The sequence below is a fragment of the Heliangelus exortis genome, chromosome 1 (genome assembly GCF_036169615.1).
Source record: "Heliangelus exortis chromosome 1, bHelExo1.hap1, whole genome shotgun sequence".
NCBI classification, from domain to species: Eukaryota; Metazoa; Chordata; class Aves; order Apodiformes; family Trochilidae; genus Heliangelus; species Heliangelus exortis.
Window position 1 is genome coordinate 145,512,083 of NC_092422.1, and position 27,012 is coordinate 145,539,094.

General features: G+C 47.6%; 1 protein-coding gene across 3 annotated transcripts; it reads right to left on the minus strand.

Annotated features, from left to right (window-relative positions):
• Positions 1-199: 199 nt before the first annotated feature.
• On the minus strand, positions 200-24,733 carry CSNK1E (casein kinase 1 epsilon). Of its 3 annotated transcripts, none has more exons than XM_071730807.1 (11): positions 24,491-24,733; positions 20,279-20,361; positions 14,015-14,125; positions 13,701-13,849; positions 12,823-13,051; positions 4,808-4,978; positions 3,685-3,833; positions 2,999-3,191; positions 2,755-2,894; positions 2,310-2,375; positions 200-1,763 (listed from the first exon to the last, which is right to left on the minus strand). In XM_071730807.1, exons 2-10 carry the CDS (start codon positions 20,352-20,354, stop codon positions 2,343-2,345), a joined length of 1,251 nt encoding a protein of 416 aa, XP_071586908.1. In that variant the 5' UTR covers positions 20,355-20,361; positions 24,491-24,733; the 3' UTR covers positions 200-1,763; positions 2,310-2,342. The 3 variants fall into 3 exon arrangements, with proteins under 3 accessions (XP_071586908.1, XP_071586901.1, XP_071586916.1); XM_071730800.1 differs by having other exon boundaries at positions 20,279-20,366; XM_071730815.1 differs by lacking the exon at positions 24,491-24,733 and adding an exon at positions 16,363-16,426 and having other exon boundaries at positions 20,279-20,366.
• Between the last annotated feature and the right edge of the window lie 2,279 nt (positions 24,734-27,012).

The window sequence follows — 27,012 nt, forward strand, 5'->3', positions numbered from 1 at the left end:
CTGTTCCAAGGCTCTAACTGCAGAGATCAGCTCAGATTTATTTTTAGGTATTCCAGCCCTGTGCTTTTTTTCCAGTAATTCTGATCAAACTCGTTCTTGGAACTCAGGAACAGGTTCAGCTGCAAGACGGTGCTTCCTGTTTTTAAGACATCACTCCCAGCAAGCATGCCATGCAAGGAAGAAATGACAGATGCTGGCATCACTTTATCATTTTCTACTTTATTACTTCAAATTAACAACCACGATAAAGCTCAAAAAAGTCCAATATTTACACAGGAAAAAAGTACAAAATCCCCCCCCAAAGTTCTTCAGGTTTTTTTTTTTTGTTTTTTTAAATTACAAAGTAATAAAAAGTTTTGCTCTTTAATTAAAAAAAAAAAAGAGAGAGACAGTAAGAGGGGTAAATAAATTAGGAAAAAAATAGGGAGGAAAAATAAAGTGTTAAATAGAAAGGATAAAAACAAACAAAACAAAGACTAACCCCACCCTCCCCGCCCCGCCAACAACCCATCGGCTCCACACTACAGTGACAGTGTGTCTGCTACAGGCCATAGGTCGCAGTGGTGATCATTGTGTTTCAAAGCCTCAAGTGCCACAAAGCAGCTTGAGTATTCCTAAATTATATTTTAAAACAACTAAAGGGGGGGGGGGGGGGGGGGGGGGAGGGAAGAGGGAGGGGAGGGAGACAGGTGGGAGAGGGCAGGAAGGGATTGTGCACGTACGGTGGATCTTACTCAGGGTTGCATGAGGGAAGGAGAGAGCAAGAGCCATCGCTCTGAAAGAACACTAGACTCCAGTCTGTGTGCCCCTCTCTTCTCCTCAAGTCCCACACTCTCTCCGCAGGAATTAAAACAATTGAAAAAAAAAAAAAAATTAAAATAGAAAAACACGCACAGCCAGACGAAAAGACCACCCCACTGCATGGATGGGAAATGGGTTCACATCTCCCTGTATTTCAGCTCCAGCCTTTCCCATCCTCCATGAGACCAGGTGCCTCTCCACAGAGATCCCTCAGCATGTGAGGAACACTCTCATATTAGTGAAATCTGGCACTTGTCCCGACAGCCAAAAAAAAAAAAAAAAAAAAAAAAAAAGAATTGCAGAGAAGCCACCCAAGGAAAGGAAGCCCAAGTCAATGATTAGGCCGTTGCCACAATTCCCCTCACAGCTTAAAATTCATTTAATGCTTGAGAAAATAAGTTTTGTTATAATAATAAAAGTCAGCCTTCTGTCATATCAAGTGTGGCTGGAATCCGATTCCCTCCTGCCCCACAAGGCTCCTGAAAAACAAACAAAAAACCAACCCCCCCCAGCATCCCCTGCCCTCAGAAAAAAAGGAGAGCAAAGTTAGAATTTATATGGCTAAAAACCATATGATTCAAAAAGTTTAAAATAAAATAAAACCAGGAGAAAATAGCCAAGATGAAGGAGAAGAAAAAGAAGAGAGAAACCAAAACCAGGAGCAGAGTCAGGCGAGGGAGCTGGGGGTGGCAGAAAGGCCAGGGCAGGGCTGGGCAGGCAGTGGAGGTGTTCTTGCACAGCTCCCACGTTGTCAGCTTCTCTTCTCGGAGGTGCTCACACTGGGGGACACAGCTCAGCCCCTCTTGGAAACAGCCCACGCCAGTGCGGGGACACAGCTCAGCTCCTCGTCGTTGGCAAAAAGAAGTTCTGTCGGGGTTTTTTGTTGTTGTTGTTGTTGGTTTTTTTGTGTTTGGTTTTTTTTGGGGTTTTTTGTTTTTTAAAAGAAAATTACAGTGAAGACACTAGAAAGGAAAAAAAAAAAAAAAAAAAAAAAAAAAAGGAAGAGGACATTAGGAGAAAAGGCTCTTCAAGAAACATCAGTGCCAACTCAAGTGCAGCAAAGCAAATCAAATCAGCCCTTTCTGCACTCCTGCCACCCCTTGGAGTTACTCTCCAGCTACCGTTGTTTCCTCTATGAGAGGGTCTCCCCTAGCTATGTGAAGTCTTGTACATTTAACTACATGCTCAGCACTCACCTCCCTAACACTACCAGGCTACCAGAAAAGCATTCCTTAGGAAGTAACAAAATGGCTCCCCATCCCAGCACCTTCTCCACCTTCCCTACCCTCCTGGAGAAATGGAAGCTACGTTCAACCCAAGATAATCCATCCCGCTCCAAGGCTTTGGCAGCCAACCTTACTCTTCCCCTGGAAGCCAAAAAACACATCACAAAGTAAGGCAAAGGGAAAGGAAACGTACCAGTCCCTCACAACATAAAAGCTTTTAAACTAATCCCTAATACCAGCAATTCCTTCCTTGGGGGATCACAGGCATGAGGACAGGCTCACCTAAGCAAACACTGGTCCAGTGGCAATATCTCCTCACTTCCCAAGGTGATCAAATGGCACACTTGTCTGCAAAAGAAGAGGAAGAACAGGTAAGAATGGAGAGGAAGAAGAAAGTACAAAGGGCACCAAAACAGAGAAGCTGCACAGTTCTCTCTGGATATCCTCCCTCCCAAGAATTTACTGTTCCACTTCTCCAAAACACTGCAGTCTGGAAGACAACTAGAGGAAGTATATTACTGCGAGCAAAGCAGAGCTAAGATAACAGTACTGAGCATGGCCTCCAGAAAATACATAAATGAAAAGCCAAAGCATAACCTGGTACCACTCCACTCACCACACTGTAAAAGCTTCAGCTAACATAAGCTCCAGCAGCTCAGCTAAGAACTACTGTGTCCCTTTCTGGGACATCCAGGCCAAGGCCACAAACGCTGCAGCAGGGACTCACCTGTGACGCTGAAATCCGTGACACTTCTTGTCGCCCTGTGAGGTCAGATGAGGAGACGTTTGCAGGAGCTCCTCGGTGTAACCTCATGCTGACCTTCCGCTCCCTGTCCACTCTTGAGATTGCTCTGGGGGATGTGTTTCCTGTCAAGAGCAGAGAAACGCGAGGCAACAGTATCAGTCAATACTTTTGGTTTCCTGGCAACGACAGGGGTGGCACCCTGCCCCAGGTCTGCCACCCTTCTCACCGGACTGCTGGATTCGGGAGGTGGGGGTGGAGGCCATGGGCTCGGTGACATTGCGAATGCGGTTGGCAGTGGCTCCAGCAGGAGGGCCGGGTGGCAGCGCTCGCGTGGCTGAGCCCCGGAGCTGACCCATCCTCTCTTCTCGCTCGTGCTCTCGCCGCTCCCGATCCATATCCTCAGGGTTCCGGGCTGCTCCCTGAGGAGAAAAATCCCAAAGCCATGCACGGCTGTTAGGCAGGAGAGCTGGCAGCAACTCCAGAGAGAAAATACACAGTGCTCCATCACATCAAGAAAGTGGAGCTCCATCCCCCAAAACGTATTCTCCTCCCACCATTCAGAGGGGGCCTCATTCTCTTCCATGAAGAAATGGTGAAGAAAGCATACAGCTGCTGCTGCAATCCACATCTGTGTCTCATCTCCAAATACAGTTCCCTCCTGAAAAGTTGTCTACCTACTTACAGATATGTTGACAGACATGCTCCATCAGACACACATCAGGAGCTATACCCCCTGATGAGCACCACCAAACAACTCCAGCTCTTTTCACTCCACCTGGTCCCCTTCCTCAAATGCCTCACTGGGGCCGAGTACAAATGACAGGCACTTTCCAGCCTTCCTCCCCAACCTCCATTATACAAATCAACCCCTGTCCCTCCAGCCCTTCCCCCCCCACACACACACACACTCACAAATTTAAGCATGTTCCAGTCAAAGACGTAGTCATAGGAGAAGCCTTGGCGGTGGAACAGGTTGCGGAAGAGCTGCCGCAGGTAGGAGTAGTCAGGTTTGTCATCAAACCTCAGTGAGCGGCAGAAGTTGAGGTATGTAGAGAACTCAGCTGAAGGGAGTAAAGAAAAGTTGTTGATCCCATCACAGAGCTGCTTTCAGCAGCAGTGTGCTGTACCAGGACAATGCAAACACAATGCATAACAAAAAAAAAAAAACAGAGCCTGCTGGTTGCAGTGCCTTGGCCACCAAAAAGACCCTATCCCTATTTTTACCAGAGGAAATGCTCATGGATCCTTTCTTTCTGGCTGCTTCTCCAAGCAGGAGATAGCCAGTCACAGAGCCTGCTGAAGCAGTGTAAGAACACAGGCCTAAAGAACACGTGGAGGTGAGCTTTGAGAAGTTCAGCTGAGACCAGATATCCTCCTAGTTCAGTAGCCTGTCTTAAACAGGGGCAAGTAGCTGGCAGCTATGTAGAATAAAGACTGGGGCAAGATGCCTGACACATTGGCACTAATCCAGCTTCCACCTACTTTCGGCTCAGGGAACTTCCTGACCTGGATGTGATTTCTAATTAAACAGTAACCCTTGGTGAGTGGCACAAGTCAGCTCAGAGCCTACTACTCCACATCTGACGTGAGGCTTGGGAGCCAGCCTTCTCTATCCTCTCATATACATGCCTTCACATTTACCTATAAAGAACTGCATTTGTCACCTAATTGCCTGGTGATTTTTGGGATTCATCACTGTTGGCCCTCATCCTCATTACGCAGTAGAAATTCAGGATTGTCAGCACATCTTCTCACCTCATTGCCCACCCCTTCCAGACTTCTTCTGAGGTCTAAAGATCCCTCTCAGCACTCTCATACCCTTACTAACACAAGGCTTGATTCTCACAAAAATGTTTGTTTCTCTCTTCTGAACCAGAACTGTATCACCACACCAGTCTCATACTTCTCATCAATGGTGTCAGCAGCACAACCTGGTCTGGGAGTACTGGGCATTGCCCTTCAGGACTCCCTGGGGTTTCAGGGGGAGAGCAAGCCATGCATCAGACAAGACAGCCATCAAAATCGGGGCACTTACAAGGATACCCTTTGCAGAGCACCTCAATGGGCGTTGACATCTTCTTCTCGCTGATCCTCTCGTACTTTTGGCGCTTGGTGGCAGCCTTGAGGCCCTGCCAGGGCAGTGAGCCCAGGTTGAAATACATAAGCACATAGCCCAGGCTCTCCAGGTCATCACGGCGACTTTGTTCTGTGGGAGGAAGTTACACAGGGGCAAGGAGTGAGCAAGCAACCAAAACTGTTCTGGCAATCACTCAGCTTTGGAGGTGAACACCAAACCAAAAAGAAACAACCCCTCTTTTCTCTTATTTGGCAGATTTCTATGGCTAGACAGCCTTGTAGAAGACATTCCAGTATGAATTCTTGTGGGGATATTCACACTGCAACAGTTAAAGTGCTCCTCTCCCCACAAAACCCAACCCACTTCATAAATTAATAATCACTCTGACTACTTCCTCACTTGGACAAACCTTAATTCACACAAGAATTCAACAGCTGAAGAAATGGTGCAGTGACATTGCCTACTTTGCTCTTCACAGTCCCAGAGGAAGGGCACCTACACTTCTCCACCCAGAACAATACTTCATCCTGGGGATTAGTCATGGCAGAGGTAGTCATGGAAAGACAAAACTATCAGAGGTAAACCCAACACAAACCTTTCAAACGTATCTTCTAATTAACCTGCTAATACTCTTTAAACAAGCAGAAATTAGGAATTAAATAATTTTGTTGACAGTTTTACAGAAGCCTAACATGTAAATACTGCACACAGATCTTTCCAGAATGGTGACATTTTTCAAGCTTTAGAGTAAGAAAGAGGCATGAATACAGAGGTATACTTTTAAACAAAAGGTTCCCTGCTAAATGGGAAATGACTGCATAGCTGACATCACTACCAACTCTACTCAGCGCAAGGGTTGCCCTTAGTATGTCATTTATGCTTTTAGATGCTTATTACAGAACAAAAAAAATTGTTTCACCCCCCCCCCCCCCAAAAAAAAAAAAAAAAAAAAAAAAAAAAAAAAATTTAAATTCCACATTGAACTGGATCTCTGGAATGGCCAAACCCCTTAAAGTAGCAAGTTAGCTCAAGACAGAATTGATGCAGAATCTCAGCAGCTGAAAATTTTGACTGTTTAATTTGTGAAATTCCTCCTAACTCCTCCAACATGCTCTCAAATTTATCTATGAATTTTGCCAAAAACATTCTTGTCCCTGTTCCCCTCCGGAATAAAAATAAAACAAATACTATGAAGCAAGTACTTTATAACCTGTGGAGAAAACCAACTCGCATAGATAACAGACAGACAAAACATGGCTCGAGGGAAGAGCACAGAGGCAGAGGAAAGACCGGAGAGATTTGTGGATTAATCTATACTAGAGCACGTTTTGCTAGATTTGGTGTAATGTCCTAGAAGATGCTGCAGATTATGTACTGGGTTAATTCTCAGTATCAGTTATAGGCTATCACCTGCCCCATATCCAAAGGCAAAGAAATTAATTATTACAACTACCCCTTACTCTGCGGGCTGAACTGAACCCTGACAAAGGGTCAGCTGTAGCAGGTCACAGGGCTAGACATTCATACATACCAACACAAGATGTCAGTCACCATGGGCTTTTCTTCTGCATCATTCTCGCCACCTCATAGTGTTTTTGAGGACTAGGAGGCTTGGCAAGTTAAAAATATTAGGGGGGGCGGGGGGAGGAAGGCACTGTGGTTGCAGAAGAAAAGTGTGTCACCTCTCAGTAACTGAGGAGAGCCTTTGGCTCAAACCACATGAAATGCCATAAAAAAAAAAAAAAAACCAAAACAAAAAACATGTTCCAAGATAGGAGAAAGACATGGAGATTCCCTCAGTTTCTTGCTTTAAGCATGCAGAAGTAACACTGTTTTTTGATCTCACTAACTTACTCCCTCAAGTTGCCCACTTTAAAGGGGCTAATGCTTCCTAATCTTATCAGGCTGCTGCCAAAGATAACTACAAGACTGTCTAGGAGATGCTTAAATGCTAAAGAGCAAAGAAAAGGAAAAAAAAGCAAAAAAAAAAAGCAAAGAAAAGAAAGCCACAGTTTTGCATTAAGCCTATGGCTGGAATATGTGTACTCAGAGGGCTGCAATATATACAGTGCATATCAAACAAATAAAACTAAACAATATTTGATAGTGACCTACATCCTGAAACAGGAGGCCTGTGGAAATATGAGTCAGAACATGGATCTAAGGCCTAAAAGCATAGGTGACAAAGGTAACCCCAATCCTGCAATTTGCTATCCCTCAACTTTCTGAAGAGTGTAACTGTAGGTTCTCTGTCTGGAGCATAGGGGTGCCCCAGAGAGGCGTAGAGGCAAAAAAACCCTACTGAATAGACCTTTTAGAAAGGTCTAAATCTTAGAAAGGTCTTTTAAAATCGGCCTTTTAGAAGGCCGAGAGTTGAAAGCAGCCTCACAATCACATGTCCTGGTTCTCACAAGGTACTTCAGCTACCCTGCCATTTACTGGAAAGACTACACAGCCAGGCACACAGTCAGAAGGTTCCTGCAGTGCACCAATGATAACCTCTTGACACAGCTGGTGGAGGAACCAACAAGGAGAGGAGTATTGCTGGACCCTGCACTGACAAATAAGGAGGTCCTGGCTGAGTATGTGATGGCTGGGGGCAGCCTTGGATGTAATGGAGTTCAGGATTCACGTGCAATATTCAGTATTCATGTGCAAGAGCCACAAAACAAGGAGGATCATAACCCTGAACTTCAGGAAGCAGACTTTGACCTCTTCAGGGATCTGCTTAGTAGGGTAGCGTGGGATAAGGCCCTGGAGGGGAGAGGAGCACAAAAAAGCTGGTCAGCATTCAATGATCACCTTCTCCAAGCCCAGAAGCAATGTGCCCCAAACAAAGAGAAAGGCAGGCAAGAATGCCAGGAGATCTACATGGGTGAGGAAGGAGCTCCTGGACACATTTAGATATGAAAAGCAAGTCTAGGGCTTGCTTTTCACATCTAAAAAAGCAAGGGCTCTGGCCGCACCACCCAAGTTGCAGGAAGCAAAGGCAGACTGGGAGAAGGAAGATTCACCCACTGTAGGAGAGCAGGTTCCAGACCATCTAAAGAATCTGAAATAGAACAAGTCCATGGGACCTGATGAGATCCATCTGCAGCTCCTGAGGGAACTGGATGATGAAGTCATGGCAGTACTTTGTCCAGTTCTGAAGCCCCCTCAACACAGGAAGGACACAGAGCTGTTTGAGCAAGTCCAGAATAGGACCAATAAGATAATCAGAGGGCTGGAGCACCTCTCTTATGAAGAAAGGCAGAGAGAGTTGGGGTTGTTCAGCCTGGAGAAGAAAAGGCTCCAGGGAAATCTTACAGCAGCCTTCCAGCACCTGAAGGGGGCCTACAGGAAAACTGGGGAGGGACTTTTTATAAGGGAACACAGGGCTAGGATGAGGGTAATGGCCTGAAACTAGAAAGGGGTAGACTGAGGTTAGACATTAGGAAGAAATTCTTTCCTGTAAGGGTGATGAGACATTGGAATAGGTTGCCCAGGGAAGTTGTGGATGCTCAGTCCCTGGGAAGTGTTCAAGGCCAGGCCGGATGAGGTCTCGAGCAACCTGGTCTTGTGGGAGGTGTCCCATGCAGGGGGGTTAGAACTAAGTGATCTGTAAGGTCCCTTCCAACCCAAACCATTCCATGATTCTATGAAAGGCCAGATTTAGAGACTTAAGGTTAAGGAATCAAAAGTCAGTGGTGGATCATGCAAGCCCTTCTCGGAGACAAAGAGAGGAGTTTAAAAAGTCAAACTGGGCACTCAAGAGTATCCATTACAGAATCACAGAATTGTCACAGTTGGAAAGAACCTGTAATAGCACCGCATCCAACTATCAACAATCCCCCAAATAAAATAAATAAAATATATTTATCAATATCTCTATTGCCATGGCCCCTAGAGCATGTGCTGAAGTGCCTCACCTATCATCAAATGCTTCCAAGGATGGCGATTCCACCATCTCCCTGGGCAGACTGTTCCAACACCAAACTACTCTCTCAGTGAAGAAATTCTTCCCAATATCTACTCTAAATCTCCTTTGTATCAATACACGCATGCAAACACACCCTAACTGCACCTTAACACAGCAATATGATTGAGGAAAAATAATAGTAAGTAGGACACCCAATTATTTAAGTGCTGAATGGTCAATGTCAAGTACAATTTCTCAGGTACACACGGTCACTGTAGCTCCCTCTTACAATTCCAGTGAGATGCATATCTACAACCAACCCAAAGCACCAACAAGACACTGTTGTCAAGCTACCTCAAAACACTGTAGCTGTTTTTCACCTGCAACCCTAACCACAAGATCCTGAATTAAACCTTGGATGATGAAGAACATCAGTTCCTACGTCCCTTTTTTTTTCATCTTCAGTTGCTACTACACATCTCCAAATTTTTTGTATTTTTATTCTTGTAGGGCCTCATATACCAACACCCTGAGGATGCTAGGTAATAACAGACAGCAGAAGTGGAGTAATTAATTAGAGTTATGAAAAAAGTAATCTATATTCACCAAAAAAGCAATATAGTAATATTGTTTGTGAATAGTGATATTAAATCACTACTTTCCACTTTTAGAAGCTTTACAAACTTTAACTTTTGCAGCATCTCTGGGATGGAGGCAAAAAAACCCAAAACGCAACACAAATCTCAACTTTACAGTTTGACCAGAGAAACAGAAATACAAATGCCATGAATAAATGTCAAGATCAAGTCAGTCCAGAAGCCAGATTATAGCTGTGACCTGTGACAACACATCACTTCCTCCCTGCATTTTCTTTCCGCTTCTCAGCTCTCCTAAAATACACACGGGACTGCTAATTTTGTAAGAAACACATCCTTTCCTCCCTCATGAACCCCCTTCCAACAGAAAATACAAGTTTGCCTTCCCACACAATCCAGCATGACCACTCAAACCCAACCCCCTATGCAAGCAGCCTCCTGCCAGTTCTCTCCCACTCGCAGGGAGGCTCCCAGCCAGCCCACACCCTCACTGCCTTCCCAAAGCAGGGTCCTCAGTTGGAGCTGAGTCAGGGGTGAGTAGCAGGTTGATGAGCTACCTGAGGAAGACATGCTTGGGCAAAGACAAGAGACAGAAGACTGGCTGCCTCAGACATAAGGTTCTTGACAAAACCTGTTTCTTTGCAGCCTGAAGTGCCTCCTGGTCCCCCAAGATAGTGCTTCCCTCCACTTCAGTCCTATCCAAAGCCATGCTGTTCCTATGCAGGTCTCTAGAAATCATGTTTTCACTCAAGCCAGCCCAGCTGCAAGCAGCCTTAACCAAGCAATGTTTTCCCGACTACATACTTAAGATTTGATTTTGCATATGCTGTGACTTAACTTCCTTTTCTCTCCCCACTGCATGGCAACAGACTTTAAAACCATGCAAAAATCTGGAATGGGTAACAGAGGACAGGGTCAGCATAACAATCTTATGATCTGCACAGCCTACACTGATGCCATCTAGGACAGGGGTTTGGGCAGGATCTGCCCCTCCACCCCCAGCCTCTTGTTTTCCAGACAGAGTCCACCAAGCTTCTTCCAAGACTGTCTCCTGGGCACCCTGGGGCATCTATTTCAGACTTTACAAGCTCTAGAGGGTGCAAGGAACTCTCATCCCCAGAGCATGTGAACACTGACTGGAATGCATGAACCAAAGCCTGCACAGTCCAATGACTCCCCCCAACAGCAAGTCTCCAGCTGTAGAAACCCTCCCAAGTCTCGCCTCCTACTTTCCCCCCCCCCCCAATCACTGAGAAAAGAATGTGTTTCCTCCAGACATCAGAATGTCCAACCCTGAGCTTGCACATTCAAAGAAAGGCACTTATTCATTTGCTATTCCTGTCACATGAATACTCTGGCACCTGGTTCCTTCTCTCTCCCTAAACTGCATTAATGTAACTTTTAAGGCAGAGAATTTAATCTCTGAACAGTCAAAAAAGTCAGTGACAGTTCCCATGGTGATGCTGCAAAGTCACAAACCTGAGTGTCACAAGCCCTGTGGCAAGGTCTTGAGAAACAGGAACTCCAGCTGCAACCCTGACACCCCCATGCCCTTTCCTCTAGGCAAGTCATGTAACCTTTATGCCATTCAAGGGACCTATCTGCAACGTGGAGATAATAAACCCGAGACCTGTTGCACAGTGTAACTCACACCCAGACTTTCCAGAAGCAAAGGGCAAGAAGAGAGCAATGGCTGTGCTCAGACCAATGCATACATTTTGCCCCTGGATTAGTGTTGAGAGATTGCTTGCTCATCCTGATACACAGCCCAAGCACCAGTAGTAAAGGACTAAGTTGGGGTGGGATGAATCAAAGTCCTTAAAAAAAAAAAAAACACCAAACAAAACAACCACCCAACCAACAAACAGCCTCACAATCAGACATTTAGCCTCTTGATCATTTCAGACAGAGCAGGCACACATGGAAGAACTGACAGACATAGTAGTGAAAATTATTTTGTGCATGTCTCCTTGGGGCAGTTACCATGGCTGTGAAAATTCTGACTGAGGACTCAATGAAGAGTCAGTTATATATAAGCAGGGCAAGCCAAAATACAGAAGACCAACTCGGAAAGTTCTATGAGAACTATTTTTACTACATGGTCATGAGATCACAGCCCACTTGCAACACACACCTCTTCCCATTTTGATAAAAATAAAGCATTTTCAGTCTACACTTATAGAGCATTAAGTAAGGAAGACAGCGGGAAACTGCTTAATTTTCTGTAGGTTAAGTCTTGACTCCAGATTTCTGAGAAACCATTTGCAAGAGGGGAGAATGGGAAGCTTTCCCTAGGAAGAATGAACATGAAATCCTGTGGAAGCCGTTTAAATGGTTTAAGCTCCTTGCTCTGATTTTCAAATTGCCAGCTTATGTATTTCAGAATAAGGTCTCCCTGAGATACAAACTGAGCTGTGAGCACAGAAGCTACTTTCCTGGGTTTGTGGGCTGGGCAGTATCAGTGCTTCAGCTCTTCAGATTTTCCAATGAGTAGCAAAACTGAGTCAGCCTGTTCAGAACAGACCCTGTGGTAACTAAGAAACTCTCACAGTGTGGACAAAGTTTAGGCTGAACAGGGGGAAAAGGTCACACACCAGAAAGAAGTTATCTGGTCAGGGAAGACAAAACTAGACGAGTTTTTACACCTCTGTTCCTCACAGCAACCAGGTGTTGTGCACAAAGGGCTCGCTCTCAGGATGAGTTTGGGCAATTTCATGAGGTTGAACTTCCACAAGATTGAACTCTCAGCACGCTTTCCCAGCCTAGGTTTATCCCCACAGTACTAGCCATGGACACCACCATCTCTCCCTAAAACTGCCTCAATCTCTCATGGTGGTGAACAGAGCAGGGTGGTTCACAGACACACACATATTTTGAAGGCCCATGACAGCCAATCCTCAGACACAAAACCTGGACAGCATGAAGCCTTCTCTCATTTCAACTTATTGTATGTTTCCAGCACATGGCTGCCCCCACCCTCAGTGGTGTTTAACAGGGGTAGGACCATACAACAGTGGGACTATATCCTCCAGCTCTGACAGATACAGAATAATCATTGATAAATGCACTCAAGAGAGTGCCTCAAGAGGGACATAACAAACTTCAACACAAGAAGTTTCAATTGCACATACCCCTGAAGGCTCAGTGTCCACAAATGTCTCCTTTACATATTTAATCAGCCTGCAAAAATTGTGCAAGGCAGAGTTAATAGCAGTCAAGCCAGGGAGGTCACAACCTTGATGCTGAAACGGGGCCCCACTGTACAAAGAATTGCACGAACAAATGCCAGTAGATACATTTCTACCTTCAGAAGCTCAAGAGTGCCACCAAAACAGGAGAGGTAACAGGCCTAGCGGTGACATTATCTGCCCGGACTCTGAACACAGGTCAGCAGCAAAGCCAGGCACAGAACTCAAGCCCCTTCTGAGGACACACTACCTCCCCTGGAAAGTCCCACCAAGGGGCAACAGCAGGCTCACCGATTCCCAGGTGTGTGTTGATAGAGGCGTAACGGGCTGTGCCAGTCAGATTCTTGTTTTCCCGGTAAGGGATGTGCTGGTGGGTCCGGGCATCTCGGTACTTCTTGGCCAAACCAAAATCAATGATGTATACTAGATTGCCTTTTTTGCCAAGGCCCATAAGGAAGTTGTCTGGCTTCACATCCCGGTGGATGAAGTTTTTGGAATGAATGTACTCAATACGGCTGATCTAGAAGAGGAGAATATATAAAATCAGTGAGGTAAGCAAGACGGAAACATCATTAATGCTGCTGATAAATAGAAAGTACTCTCCAGGACGCTGGCCTGACAGAGCACAGAAGGGGACTTTGTGAACAGTATCAGAGGTTATAGCCAAGGAAAAGACACCCTCTGGAGGCAGAAGGATCTGGAGATTAAACCCTGCACATTACACCAGTCCTCCATTTAGGGAGGAGAAAGTTTGGACACACTATAAATTCAAGCTTCACCTGACACCAGTCAACTTTCAATCTTATCCAGGATGGAAAAGTAGAGGTTCCAGAACAGTTGAGGGTACTGAACCCAGGGCATGTGCAGTTGAGTCAGGATAGGTAGGCACTGCCAATAATTCATCAGGCAGGCAAAAGGATCTATGCATGCAATACTAACACAGGATGAGCAGCAGGGGAAGGAAAGAGAGATGGATATAAGGAAAACCCAGCAACACCTAGGTTTCAGGCCCCCAGCTTCAGCAAGAAACAGAAATTTGGCAACCACTCGCTGCTAAATTAAAAAAAAAAAGCATGGGATATAGCTGTTCCTGAGCAGGGGGGAATGGGAGAAAAAAAAAAAAGTAATGGAAAAGCAGAGTAGGCACAAATGCTTCAGAGGAAACTCACCATCTGGTCTGCCAGAAGCAGAACTGTCTTGAGACTAAATTTGCGGGAACAGAAGTTGAAGAGATCTTCCAGGCTGGGCCCCAAGAGCTCCATCACCATCACATTATAGTCCCCCTCTGCTCCACACCACTTAATGGAGGGGATACCCACTGGGGAAAGAAAGAAGATTAAGCCCACAGAACAGAAGAAAAAACTGCTGCATCCCCTGCTGAGAAGATCGTATGTAACACCAAATAATTTCCTATCCAAGGCCCTCAAGAATAATTTCCTTCTTCAACCACTCCCCCAGCCCCATCCCTTCCTTCCCATCTCACCTCCTCCCTGCATCATCTTGTAGAACTTGCTTTCAATGTGGAGCTGGGGATGCTTGGTTTTGACACATTCCAGTTTTATGGCCACCTCTTCACCAGTTGCAATGTTGGCTCCTGCAGAGAAATTAGGGTGAAATGAAGATTGTGCAACCTTCCAGTGAAACTAAACACTTTTAACAAGGCCCATACAGATGCCAAAACCTTAAGATTTGCCCTTAAATTTATGTTCTGTGACAGAAATGAGATTCAGCCACTTCAACTTCATATAGTTTCCAGTACTGCCATTTGCAAAGGCAAGCCCAGAGAAAGGCACATAAAAAAGGAAAACAGCTCTGATCCTGCAGCCAAGCTAGAACAGTCCTGCAACATGTTAACTGCCTCATTATCTTTCAAAAAGTGCCACACTTTGGGAGGTCAATCTGTATCTATCAGCAGTACCTAAAATGAGCGGAAATTTTAGATGTCCTTGATCATACATCTGCCCCTGAACCCAAGCTGCCCCCCCCAGGCAGTGATATGAAGCACCTCTTCAGGAGCAAAATTACTGGTTACCTCAGGTACGTTGTTTCAACAGAGCAAATTAGTTCAGGAGGAGACATTGCTAACATTCCCAGCTACCTCTTGCTTCTCCACAGCCCTGACCTGCTCAATACAGACAATCTCCAAATCTCCAGCTTCTGCCTCTCCTGTGGGCTTTAATAATAGCTTTATCTTTTGCCAACGCAGAAACATTTGCTACATCCCAATTTAAAGCGTGAAGAAATAAACTGAATCTGGTACTGAATTTAGCTACTCAGACACTTTTATTGAAGGTATTGCTAGATAGTTTGCAGTGACACAAAACCACCACCCCACACACTTCTTTCTGAAAATAACTGAACTGCCAGCCACAAAAGCAGCACTCTGGGTCCCAAAGTGCACTGTCAAAGGAGGAACAGGCTGATCTTTTTCTTGTACTCGCTGAGAGGATTCCAGATGTTTCACATCACCCTAAAATGCAAAGAATGAAGATCTGTACACAGGTCACGGGAATGACACTGAAGACTTGCTTCTCACTCTCAGACCCTCCCATGTCTGCCCTGCACATACAGACAAGCCCTTCCTTCTACCCAGAAGTATTAAAAGTTGCACTCAAACAAAAATCAGAGAGCAGCCCTGATCATGTGCACCTTGTAAACACTGTCATAAAATGAACTATTCCAGAATATGCAAGCTAAACATGAGCTGGAGTCAAAGGTGATGTTCTTTAGATATCTCATAGCTTGTTTTGGTAGGTCTGGTTAATTCATGCCTCTTGATCCCTGGGATAAGACTTTCAGAGTCCACAAGCACAGCTGCACATACACCTATCCATCCATCTTGTTTCACACACCACCTCTAGGGCCAGGAAACAAAGAGAAAAAGGTAACGTTTGCACAACTGGATCTCTTCTCCCCCTGGATCCTACGGATATCTGTCTCCTGTTGAAGAGTTCTGGCTAACAAAGTTAGCCAAGAGCTGCCTGCTAGAAAAAAAGTCGTCATCTAGATACTACAGCACTAGGTCGAGACAGACAAGCTGCTAGGAATCTGTAAGAGAGGAACAAAAACGATCAGGGCCTAGAGGGATTGATTTACTAAGGAAGATTAAAAGAGCTAAATACGTAACATAGACAACAGATACAACTAAGGGTGGGGAGGAAGAATGGGACATGACAACAGTCTGCAAATATTTGAAGGCTGTAAACACTAAGGAGGGAGAGGAATTATTTAGGGTGCTGTGAGGGAGGAAGAAGGAGGAGCAATGGGATGAATTTAATAAGGGTTTTTCACTCGAGATCCAGAAGAAGGGAATGAGAAAAAGCCATCCTGAGTGCTAGAGCCATTTGTCCAATGATTACTTTTGGAGAGATGCTGGCATTTTCCACTTGAAAGCAGCGTCCAGCAACACAAGTCTGAACATTCCCTCTACTCCACCGCAAGACCCTTCTCACAAGCATCAGAACAAGGAGGAAGACAGGGCTCAGATCACAGTAAGGACACAGCCTTGGACTAGTATCTACCTTTTAAATTAGTGATAAATCACTGGCCCTCATTCCAAGTGGAAACACCCAGGATATACAAAAATGTAAGAGCACTTGCTTTTCTTTTTTCTTTCCCCTGCTTTTGCAAAGACTTTTGTTCAAATTTTCTGTAGCAGCTCCCTTGCCTGTTCCCTGGGGGTATTCTTCCCCCCTCCTAGTCCATCTGCTGACACACAGGCAATGGCAAGTTTTGTTCACTTCTGGCAGCTACTGCATTTGCATTTCGAATGAACTCTACCGCCCGAAGTTGAACAGTAGAAAGATGAACAGGTTGTCATCTCCTCATTACCCTGTTTTTTTAGGAAAATGATGTGCATCCATCTACCAGGTTGTCTGCAGGTGGGGAGTGTTACCTGTGAGCATGTAAAGCAGGAAAAGAAAAAGGAGGGGTAAGCATCAAGAAAACTTCAGATTCTGCACAATGTGAATATGCCATTCAAATAATAAACACGACCTTCAGCCCCACGCTCTCCATGATGCAAACACAGGTGTTAACCTCTTAGAAAAACACCTCTGGCCTGGAACAGCAGAAGTAGGACCACCTGGACCTAACAAGGAGCTGGTTTTTGCTGAGGGGGTCACCACATGAACACTTTAAACTCCCCCTCTCCCCAAACCCCCAAAAGGCTCCAGGTTGTTTCTTCTACCATTTTTGGCTAGCGATCCACCCAGACAGAGGCTACCACAACGAAGGAAGGAATTCACAGGCAGGAGTCTCTCTGATCCTTTGTTCCACCACCATCTTTTTTTAAATCTACAAGTACAAAAGCAACAGTTCTCTGCTCCCTCTCCAGACTGGAAAGCAGGACATTTCAGACAAATGCAGCAGAGCCTGCTTAGCTTCAGCCACCAGAGATATATGCAGGATTGGGGATAATTCCTAACATCCACCCCCAGTCTCGCTCGACTGTGAGGGCTGCACAAATTCAACTCATTCATCACCAAGCCATTTGGAACAGGGCCCTAGGGACAGAGGATGTCACCAGCTAAACAGGATCTTTTTGGAGTGGAAGCTTGCTGCATGTCTGATACAATAAACACCATCCTCCCGGTACATCAGGCAAGCCAACAGGCACATCCCCCTGCTCTGCCCACCTACCCCCTGCTCTGCCCAGTCTGATGGGGGAAGAAATGAGAGCTGGGAACAGATGGAAGAAGTCAGATAGGGCCGACAGAGAGTTAACAGGCCAGGAAACAAAGGGAAGGCACACTCCTCCCAGCAAGGGAGGAGCCTACCACCAGGAACTATCCCCAGCCAGCGCAAGTCCCAGCATGCTTTGTCTGCCCCACCATCCCCAGCTCCTCTCCACAACCCATATCCCCTATTAGTGCACCCTGGACTCGACTGTTCATACCATCACGTCCAGCAGCCCTGCCCTGCCTCGTGGCCAACACCCCTGACAAAGAACCTATCACTGACACCCTTGGGTTATTAGATAAGTGCCTTACAAGCTGGGTTTTACACTTCAAGTGTGCATTTTTATAGAAATGGGCCAGCCAGAGCCCATGGGCAGCACAATCTCATTTCCCACCCTCACAAGCCAACTCCACACCACATCTACACCCCCAAGACAGAGCACACAATTAAGGCATTGTGCATTAAGCCCTAGCCAAGGATTAACAGGACTCCATCCTTCATATCTGTCCACGTAGAAATTCAAGTTTCTTTCTGACAGGAAAACCCAAAAAAACAAAACCCAAGGACACAGTATCCACCGGTTACAGAGCAGGTGAAGGTACAAACATCTTGAAAGAGACAAACTTGGGATAAACCATACAGCCTGTGCTCGCCTTCAGAGACAGATGAGGCTCATTGCCTCTGCTCTTTTCTCCACACCATATCAAAAGAGAGAACTATGAGGTGAATCTGGTGCAGGGGAGAAGTCCTTGTGAATGAGCCTCTGTCTGCAGAGCAGACAGTGAGAGAACAGCGTGAGCACAAGCGTCCTCCAGACGCACCATCAGAGACTACATGCTCCATCCCTCCAGGCTGGGGAGTCACCCAGGCTCCAAGAAGTCTCACTATCACTGCTTCAAAACACGCTGGCTTGCACCTCAACGAACATCACAAGGGCTTTGATACTGCATTCAAGTAACTTGGCTGAACTTGGCTGCAGTTGGAGGCATCCTGCTGTGCTCACCACTCTAGGGCACTGGGGCTTCTTCGGCCTCTCATGTTGTTTGGTTATGGGCAAGGCAGGCACAACCACTTCACCAGAGCCTGTTTTCCATGCAGCCTTTGCACAGGTGGACAACCTGTTACATGGTGCAGAGGAATCAGTAAGAACACCATCCTCCCTGTACATCAGGCAAGTCAACAGGCACATCCCCCTGCTCTGCCCATTGACCCCCTGCTCTGCCCAGTCTGATGGGGGAAGAAAGGAGAGCTGGGAACAGATGGAAGAAGTCAGATAGGGCTGAAGGTCGTGTTTATTATTTGAATGGCATATTCACATTGTGCAGAATCTGAAGACAGTTTCTTACTTATCAGTAAGAAAGAATCTCAGTTCTTTCTCCATGTGTATTTCAGCTGTTTCACAAGATCCTGACAATTTATACTGTCCTAGACAGGGTCTGGAACACTCCAAGCCCTAGCACAGGTGGAAAATAACGTATCTGGGCAATCAGTTCATAATCCCTACCACCTAGGGATTAAAAACACTATCACTGGAGACATTTACTGGCTGGAGGTCCCCAGAGGATTGACATACAGGAGTAGGCTGCAGTAAAGGCAGCACATGGTGGAACTGGGATCCCAGATCCATTACTTATCATCTTTGTTTATGCTCTGGATAAAGGTGACGACAAAACCTGTTACTGATGATTCCCACAGGATACTTAATCAAGAGAGGCTGCCAACACCAATCAAGAGAGAATAAAAAAAGCAAGAGGGAACTGGAGATAAAAGACAGAGGTAGAAAACAGAAGGTGATTTACAAACACAGAGAAAAGTAATCTGAACTTGGGGCATTCAACAAAAGAAACTCAGGGAGGGATGGGAAGACACTGTGGAACCTAGAAGAGAATACAGCTGACAGTGCACTAAAGCCAATTCTGACACCCGATATAGCGTTGGTGATGGGGGAAGCCAAGGAGACCCAAAGCAGCCTATGCAGAGGCATCACATTACAGATCACTCAAGGGTAGTAGCCCTTCCAAGCCCAGCACTGAAAATGCCACACCTCAAATGCTATGTAGGCTACAAGTTGCTCAGCAGATGGACATAATGGGAAAAACTGAAGATGCAGCAAGAGTGAGAAGTGGTGGACACATTGGGAAGCAAAATACCAAATTAAAAGTCAAGGAGTATAAGATGACCATCTCCAAGTACCCAAGGGGTGCAAACACCCAGAAAGCAGAGGGCAATCCTTCTGGTCTTCCGGACTACAGCTGAACAGGTAGCAGTGAGAACCTGATAACAGGTAAACCCAAGCAAGCTCTTACATAAGGATCAATCAATCTACTGGGTAGCCCAGCCGCTCTGACCCCACATGGTTTAAGCCAGTGAAAACCATCATCAGGCAAAGCATCAGGAAACATACCTACACATCAGCATGCTGGCTTGGAAGAGCTTCTCTGCTTTCCCAAAACTGACCTACCATAGTAACAGGAAACGCAACATGTCTCATGGACTCCATTCACTGAGCTCCCAGCTCAGGTCATTCCTGACATTAAATCCCATTACAGATCTAAAACCCAGGACTTTAGCAAGGCTGCCCACTCTGATCTGTTTTAAACCTCCTCATCTCAGACCTCTCTCTCACAGGTGCTGAGCCACCACTTCGACTACCAATCTTCCTGAGACTTTACTCCTTCTACCCTGAAGGGACAACTATCTCCTCCCTTTCCACCACCCACTCTTTACAGAGTTTATAGCCACACACACACAAGCTAAAGAAAAGGAAGCAAGAGAGCTGGAGCAGGCTGTATGACAAATACGCCATGAATAGTCCAAATCTAAATCAGTCTGACAAAATACCACTGCCTCTCCAATACCTGTGAGGCAAAGCTGAGCTCATCCCACTTACTCTGCCATCAGAAGACCAGCTGCAACTAGCAGTATTCCTTGAAGCTCTTTTTCTCTCCACCACCTCCAACCTTAAGTAGTGTCCACAAATATCAACAAGCAAGAAAACCAACCTCAAAACGATTATGCAACTGAGAAAAACAACACTGCAAGTGGAAGAACAGAGGCTAACACTCACCTAGATAAATGTCTCCAAACGAACCACTGCCAATCTTTCTGCCCAGCCGGTACTTGTTCCCCACTCGAAGCTCCATGGTTCAGTTGTGCTGAAAAAAAGCACAGAAAGCACAGTGTCAAAGCAGAAACAGGAAGTGAACCATCTAAGACTACAGAAGAGTGCCCCCCAGTTCACCCAGAGACTATGTATAGTTTTTAAACTTGAAATACTTCGCTTTCTATAAGGCTTCTACCACCTCTCCTGATCTCCTGTATGTCCAGGGACAGCATGAGCTAGAAAAGATGAAGGAACATGACCCTTTCCAGCATGTTTCCCATGTTCCCGTTATTGGAGTGAAGAGCAACTGAATCCATTCCCCACCATCTTGCTAAGAAACTGGGGGGCAGAAAATCCCTCCTAAGAACATTTCAGTGGGTCACTTCACACTACTGCCAACAGAGATGGGACTGCTCCTTGTAAGCTACAGTACCTGGCACTGGGACACTGGCAACCTCATGAGACACCAGAAGAGACAAGCATAATAAAGCCCATGAGAGGGAGCACTCTACAGCCCAGCACCTCAGTGGCAGTGAAGCACAGGACCCAAGGGCTACAGAAGACAGACAGACTGCCAGGAGCAAGTGACTCCATCGCCCATAGGCAGGGGCCAGCACAGGGGAGGATGCACACTGATTAGGAATGACATTTGCTTATCTTCATGCAGCTTCTGTTGATGGGATCATAGCCTCCTCCAGTCTACTCCCAATCTCTGCTGCCTAGCCAGGTGTGCCAGCTGTTTGTTTTTAGCAGCTCAGGCCTTTCCCCATCCCTTTACCTGAGGTGATTAGCTAACCCTTTGACCCTTTGACTGTTATACCCCATCAACATGCCCAGACTTAGCCTACTCACCTTCCACAGAAAACCAATGAGGTGGAAGGACCATAGCCACAGAGTCTGTTCTCTCTGCCAACCTCAACTTCTGCTTGCTAACACCTCAGCCAAAACACAGCTCCAGTAGTTCCCTTGTTAACAACCCCCTTTCCCTTGCCCCTACCATGGCCGCCAACTTGTTCTGGGAACCACAGCTCTTCCCTGAGACAGCCAACACGTCTCCTTTAGAGGGATTTGCCACGCTCCTAATTTATGCGATGCCACATTAGCGTACAAAATACAGACACAGAGCCTGTTGGGGACAGGAAAGGTGAGGAATGATTCATGTTTTCACAAGTAGGTGAGAGGAACTTTCCCTTGCTGGAGCTCAGTGGGGAGGAGGTATCACCGAAGGAAGAAGGGAGGAATGGCCTTGTAAGACATAAGCACAAAAAAAATAATCCCAGCGACAGGATTCTGGGCACACTATAAACCCAGAGCTGCTTCTCCTGCCCCAGGAGACGGGATTACAGAAAGAGGAATAGACGGGCTGCAGAGGGAAATAATCCTATCAAGGCATTCAGGGGACATTGTGAACCCTGAAAGCAGAGCTCCAGTCACCAGAAACCACACACAAAACACTGTGAGGTGGAGTCCCCTCACCTAGTATTTACTTATGCATGTGGGTTTCTGTGCGTCTAAAGTCTACAAAACCCTGTGGCTATTTCTGACTTTCTTACTACAAGGAATGTAGGCAGAGCCTTGGGAACTGAACCAGGAGGCAGGCATACCTGGGCAAGGGTGCAGCAAACAGACATGATTTTTATCCGCTGCCTGCTGTTCTGTATAACCACATTAACACACAACTGACTTGCTTACACTCCTACTCCAATAAATGATCAAAGGTCCATAACCCCGGGAACCCATCACACCACCATCAAAAAGACAGCTCTCAAACTCTCCTTTCTTCATGGCTCTGTTTGCCCAAGCACAGGAACCCTGAGCACTTCCAGTCCAGTCCCAACTCCCAACTAGGGCAAGCACTGCCCAAGCGAGCTGCAAAGGCCAGGAAATATGTCTCTGCAGGGTCCCCTCTCCACCAAGGCACAGCACTTACTGTTCTGGAACACCACAGGCCCAAGCCTAAATTTGGTCCCACCCTTCTGGGACAGGCAGGAGCCAGGTTAAGAAGGGTTTCTCATACAATGAGGCAGCAGCCATTCTAGCTGATTAAGCAACAGGCTCCAAAGGGGAATCTAAAAAATGCTCCGGGGCGAGGGGGTGGAAGCAAAGAGCAGGATAATGGAGTGAAAAATCATGGTCTCGCACAGCTGTCATTTTGCCTTATCTCTCCCCCAACACACATACACACACAAGTGTGCTTCAAAAACCTGGGAAGAGGATAGCTGGAAAGCAACAGCCTGGACTCATGGTAAGGGGGCAGGACATACACATCCCACCCCCCCACACTTCCCCCTCAACAACTGCTCCAGGAGTTCAAACAGCTACATTTGCTTCTACTTCACACATATACCCCCACCATTTACAGCTTCTGCCCTTATAATCTGATCTCCAGGTTTACTATTACAAGAAGAAAATTTTACATATGAAGTTTATATCATTATATATGAAATTCATATAACTCTCTATATATTATTTGTGTAAAATTTAAAAAGCCCTCCCCTTCCTCTCCCCCCCACCCCGAGGAAGGTTTAACCCTCCCTGCCCTGCCACCCTTCCTGCGCTCTCCAGCTAAGGCAGCATTCCCAGGGGCTGCAGGGCAATCATTTAGTTAAACCATTTAGTTTTCCATAAGGGATTAGCACACATACAATCTCCAAGCAAATGTGTGCTCTGCCATGAGCCTTTGCATACGTGAATATCCAACATTACACAGACACCTACAATATACGACAAAGCTTAAAAAAAAAAAAAAAAAAAAAAAAAAAAAGAGAGAGAAGAAAAAACCAAAAATTACTATCCAGCCACCAATGTTGATTCCCCACACACACCATTTTGCACCAAGCCCCTTTTATATAATATAAAATACCCATGTACAGGCACAAAGGCCATTATATAAACACATGATAGAGTTGATCTTGCGCTGCTCTGCCAGCGCCGAAGGCAACCGAAGACATCCGAAGACATGGGGACTACCTCGGGGAGTGGGGGGCTACGACAGGAGGGCCACCCGGGTCCCACCTGAGATGCTCGGAAGTGAGAAGGTGCCCCGGCTAGCAAAGGCCAGACAAAAAAGCCAAACCCACGGTTCCATAATGGAGGCTGCCGAGCCCAGCACTGCTCCGGCTTTCAGTGGAAGTGTGGGGGAGTGGGGGGTTGCTCTGTCCATAGACCATAAAGGGTTTACATGGCTTTTTGTGTGTGTGTGTGTGTGTGAACGGAATAAAGGAAAAAGCTGGCAAAACAGTAATTTGAACTGGCTTAAAAATGGGAAGGAAAAAGAGGATAAAAAAAATAAATCACATTTTGATTGAAATGCAAAACATCAAACCCCTCCAGAGCCTTTCACACTTACAAAAAAGAGAGCGGCAAATAAGGTGGGGGAGGGAGGGGAAGAAACCCCACGTACAGAGCATTTGGGCTCTATATGAGGAAGAAATAGCCACAACAGGAAAACAAGGGGGGGAACAAACAAAAAGAGAAAAAAAAAATGTCCCTTACACCCCCACCCCCTACAGGCAAAACACTACGCGAAGACAGCCTTACCCGGGCTGTTATTTTTCCGGGTAGGTAACACAAAGCTGCCACCCCCGGGAACGGCGCTGAACTTCTCTTCCCGCACCCCCACTCCCCAGCCGCGGACCCCCGCCCCAACCCTCCCCCACGCACACAAAAGGAAACATCGGTCCCCTACACCTCCCCAAAACGCACACACCACCACCACCACCACCCCGGGAACGGGAGATGAGGGGGGCTGGAGAGAGTATAGGAGCATCAGGGAGCGGGAGGGGTGGGGGGTTAAATCACACCGGGAGGGGGGAGGGAGGGAGTAGCCCCCCCGTGGGGACCCTCGCAGCCCCCTGCCTAGAACAGCACGGCACCTCCTCGCCGGTTATCCCGGCCCCGCCGGCAGGCAAGCAGGGCCCCGGCAGGGGGAGAAAGGGAAGAAGGAGAGAGCCCCCCCACCCCAAAATCCGGCGCCGTCGGAGGGGGGACCCCCCTCCCTGCCCCCCTACAAAGGGGCTTTTGTCCCCCGCTTCCCCCCCCCGGCCCGGCGCATCGCGCCCTGCCCTCCCCTCCCCCGCCCCCTCCCCCTCCCTCCGCGCACACAAAGAGCCGGAGGGGCCGCCTTTCCCCCGGGGTTTGCGCCCCAAGATGGAGGCGGTCGCCCCCCATACCCACCCTGACGGGAAGGGGGCCGTGTGGGGTTGCTGCTCCGCCGGCTGTCAGGGGGCCAGGCGGCCGCGGCGGAAAGGATGACGGAGGATTGGGGAGGGCTGGTGGCGGCCGTGCCCGGCGCGTCCCTCCTTCGCTCGGTTCGGCTCGGCTCAGCGCGGCGCGGCGCTGCCTGCCGCCTCCCCGCCCGCTCGCCGTCCCCTCCAGCCGGCGTGTGCTCGGCACAGCCCGGCGCTCACCCAGTTTCCATTGAGCCCCGGAGCCAAACCCACTGATGTCACCCAGCCTCGGCCCTCCTCCTCCTCCTCCTCCTCCTCCGCCCGCCGTTAAAGGCGCAGCCGCCCTTCGCCGCCGTCCCCGCTGCCCTCCCGCCTGCCGTTGCCCACCGGTATGGGAGGCCTAAGCCCCCCCTACACACACACATACACACACAGGGGCGGGTTTTGGGGGTGGGCTTTAGGGGTACCTGTCCCTTGTCGGCTGCCAGGCTCCACACTGGAAGTTTTTTCTCAGTGGAGGAAGTGGGGCAACGATCCACTCGTTGCACCCCATAGCCGGTGGGGGTAGAAGGGGGCGGGGGGTGCCAGTGGGGCAGCCCCAGTATGGCGGCATTGCTGCCTCAGCGGGGTCATCAGCCCCTTGGCCCCTCCTGGGGGTGCTCTCACAAGGGTGCAGGGTCCTTTGTGATGGCGCAGATGCCAACCAGAGGTCCATTAGGAAGGCCCGTGAGGCATCAAAGCCACGCCAACCACACAGAGTCAGGGCTCCTCAGCCCGCACCCCTGGGGTGAAGCACCCACAAATGCACGTGAATGTCGGCACACACACATAAACCCTGATGCAGATGTTCAGAGAATGAGAAGCCCACCATCAGATACAACCATAGAATGGTTCAGGCTGGGGCAAGCCTGCTAGACCAGGTTTTTCAAAACCCTGTTCAACCTGGCCTTGAACACTTCTAGGGATGGGGGCAGCCACAGCCTCGTGGGGCAACTTATTCCAGTGTCTCACCACCCTCTCAGTAAATAATTTCTTCATAATACATAATCTATATCTACTCTCTTCTAGTCTGAAAACATTCCCTCTTGTCCCAGCACTACATGCCCTTGTAAAATGTCCCTCTCCAGCCTTCCTGCAGGCCCCCCTCATGTACTGGAAGGCCTCTATAAAACCTCCCTGGAGTTCTCTCTTCTCCAGGCTGAACAACCTCAATGCTCTCACCCTGTCTTCATAGGAGTGATGCTCCAGCCCTCCAATCATCTTTGTGGCCCTAAGATGCAAAGCCAGGGGTAGCCCCCCAGCCTCCTGTTGTTTGGAGGCCAGGTGGCCACTGTGGGCTGCAGGAAGCCCCAGAGATGCTCAGAAAGAGACAGCTGGGTCAAGGGATGGTAACCAAGGTGTATTGGACCAGTATGGGAGTGTAGGAGCAGAGCCTAGGCTGGGCAAGTGTTTGGGGACTTCAGGGAGACGGGAGGTTGGGGCTGGATGGGCAAAGGAGGAGCAAGGTCCCAATGTGCAGCTCTGGGAGCAGGAGTGTGGAGGAAGGCTGGAGAGGGGCAGGGTGAAAATGGTGCCAACAGCAGTAGGTACTGTAGAGGAAAATCCAGACACTTCATGCTTTGCAGGCACCAGAACGCCCTCATTAGTGAGGAGCTGCTTCAGACGGTCATCAAAAAGTCAAGAACTGCAGTTCCTGCAGTTGGGCTAAGGGTAGTGTAGGTAAGTATGATGGAAGAGAGCTCAAGAGCTGCCATACCAGGCCAGCTCTTGTGTACGTCTAGGCCAGGACTCTCAGCTGACAGCTGACCCCTCATCAACTTTTAAATGCACAACGTGAGCATGGGCTGTTGACACCAAGAGGCCCCAGTTGGAGCCCTGCCAGCTCTACGTGGTGCACTTATTGGTCTTGCTTCAAGTCATAGCAAGATGGTAGGCTGCAACGCTTTGGATACCACTGCCGGTCAGCGCCCCATGCTGAGCTGATGGGCCATTGAGAGCTGAAAATAGTTGCTGGTTTGTGCAATGCTTTGGGAACCAGTGCCATTTCCCTCTCTCACTTCCGGGCCGGTTTTATCACAGAACTTTGTCTCCATTCCAAGAAGTTAAAATTTAATTTAGTTTTTCGTATTAGTGACATTTCCTTACACATGCTCCATTGAACCTCTGTAAGTTTCACAGCTTATGTAACAGCGAACAGATGGGAAGGTAGGTGATAAAGTACATGGCCACTGCTGAATCCAGCCAAGATTCCCTGGCTGGGTGGGTGCACATCAGCTGAGAGGGAATTTGCTGGAGCCCAACACTGCTCAAGACTTTGCTGAGAGAGGCAGTCCCATACAGGCCCCGAGAGAGGCAGGCTATGCCAGAGAAAACTCTGGAAGGATGGATCCAAATCAGGTATCATGAGAATTGGCTCTTGGCATTGCAGGTGGGAGCAGAATTTGGGGTGATGCTGCCTGACAGGTTGGTGCAGGGTCTGAGGGTATGGTGGCCATGTCAACTCTATGCCTGTTGCTGTCTGAAGTGGTG

Bases quoted from the DNA above. Each gene is read 5' to 3' on its own strand.
- CSNK1E (XM_071730807.1), bottom strand. From the start codon at position 20,354: ATGGAGCTTCGAGTGGGGAACAAGTACCGGCTGGGCAGAAAGATTGGC. The intron at 14,126-20,278 runs GTGAGTGTTAGC...ATTTCTCTGCAG, and splicing joins GTTTGGAGACATTTATCTAG to GAGCCAACATTGCAACTGGT. The intron at 2,895-2,998 runs GTGAGAAGGGTG...TGCTCTTGACAG, and splicing joins CTCCCGAATCCAGCAGTCCG to GAAACACATCCCCCAGAGCA.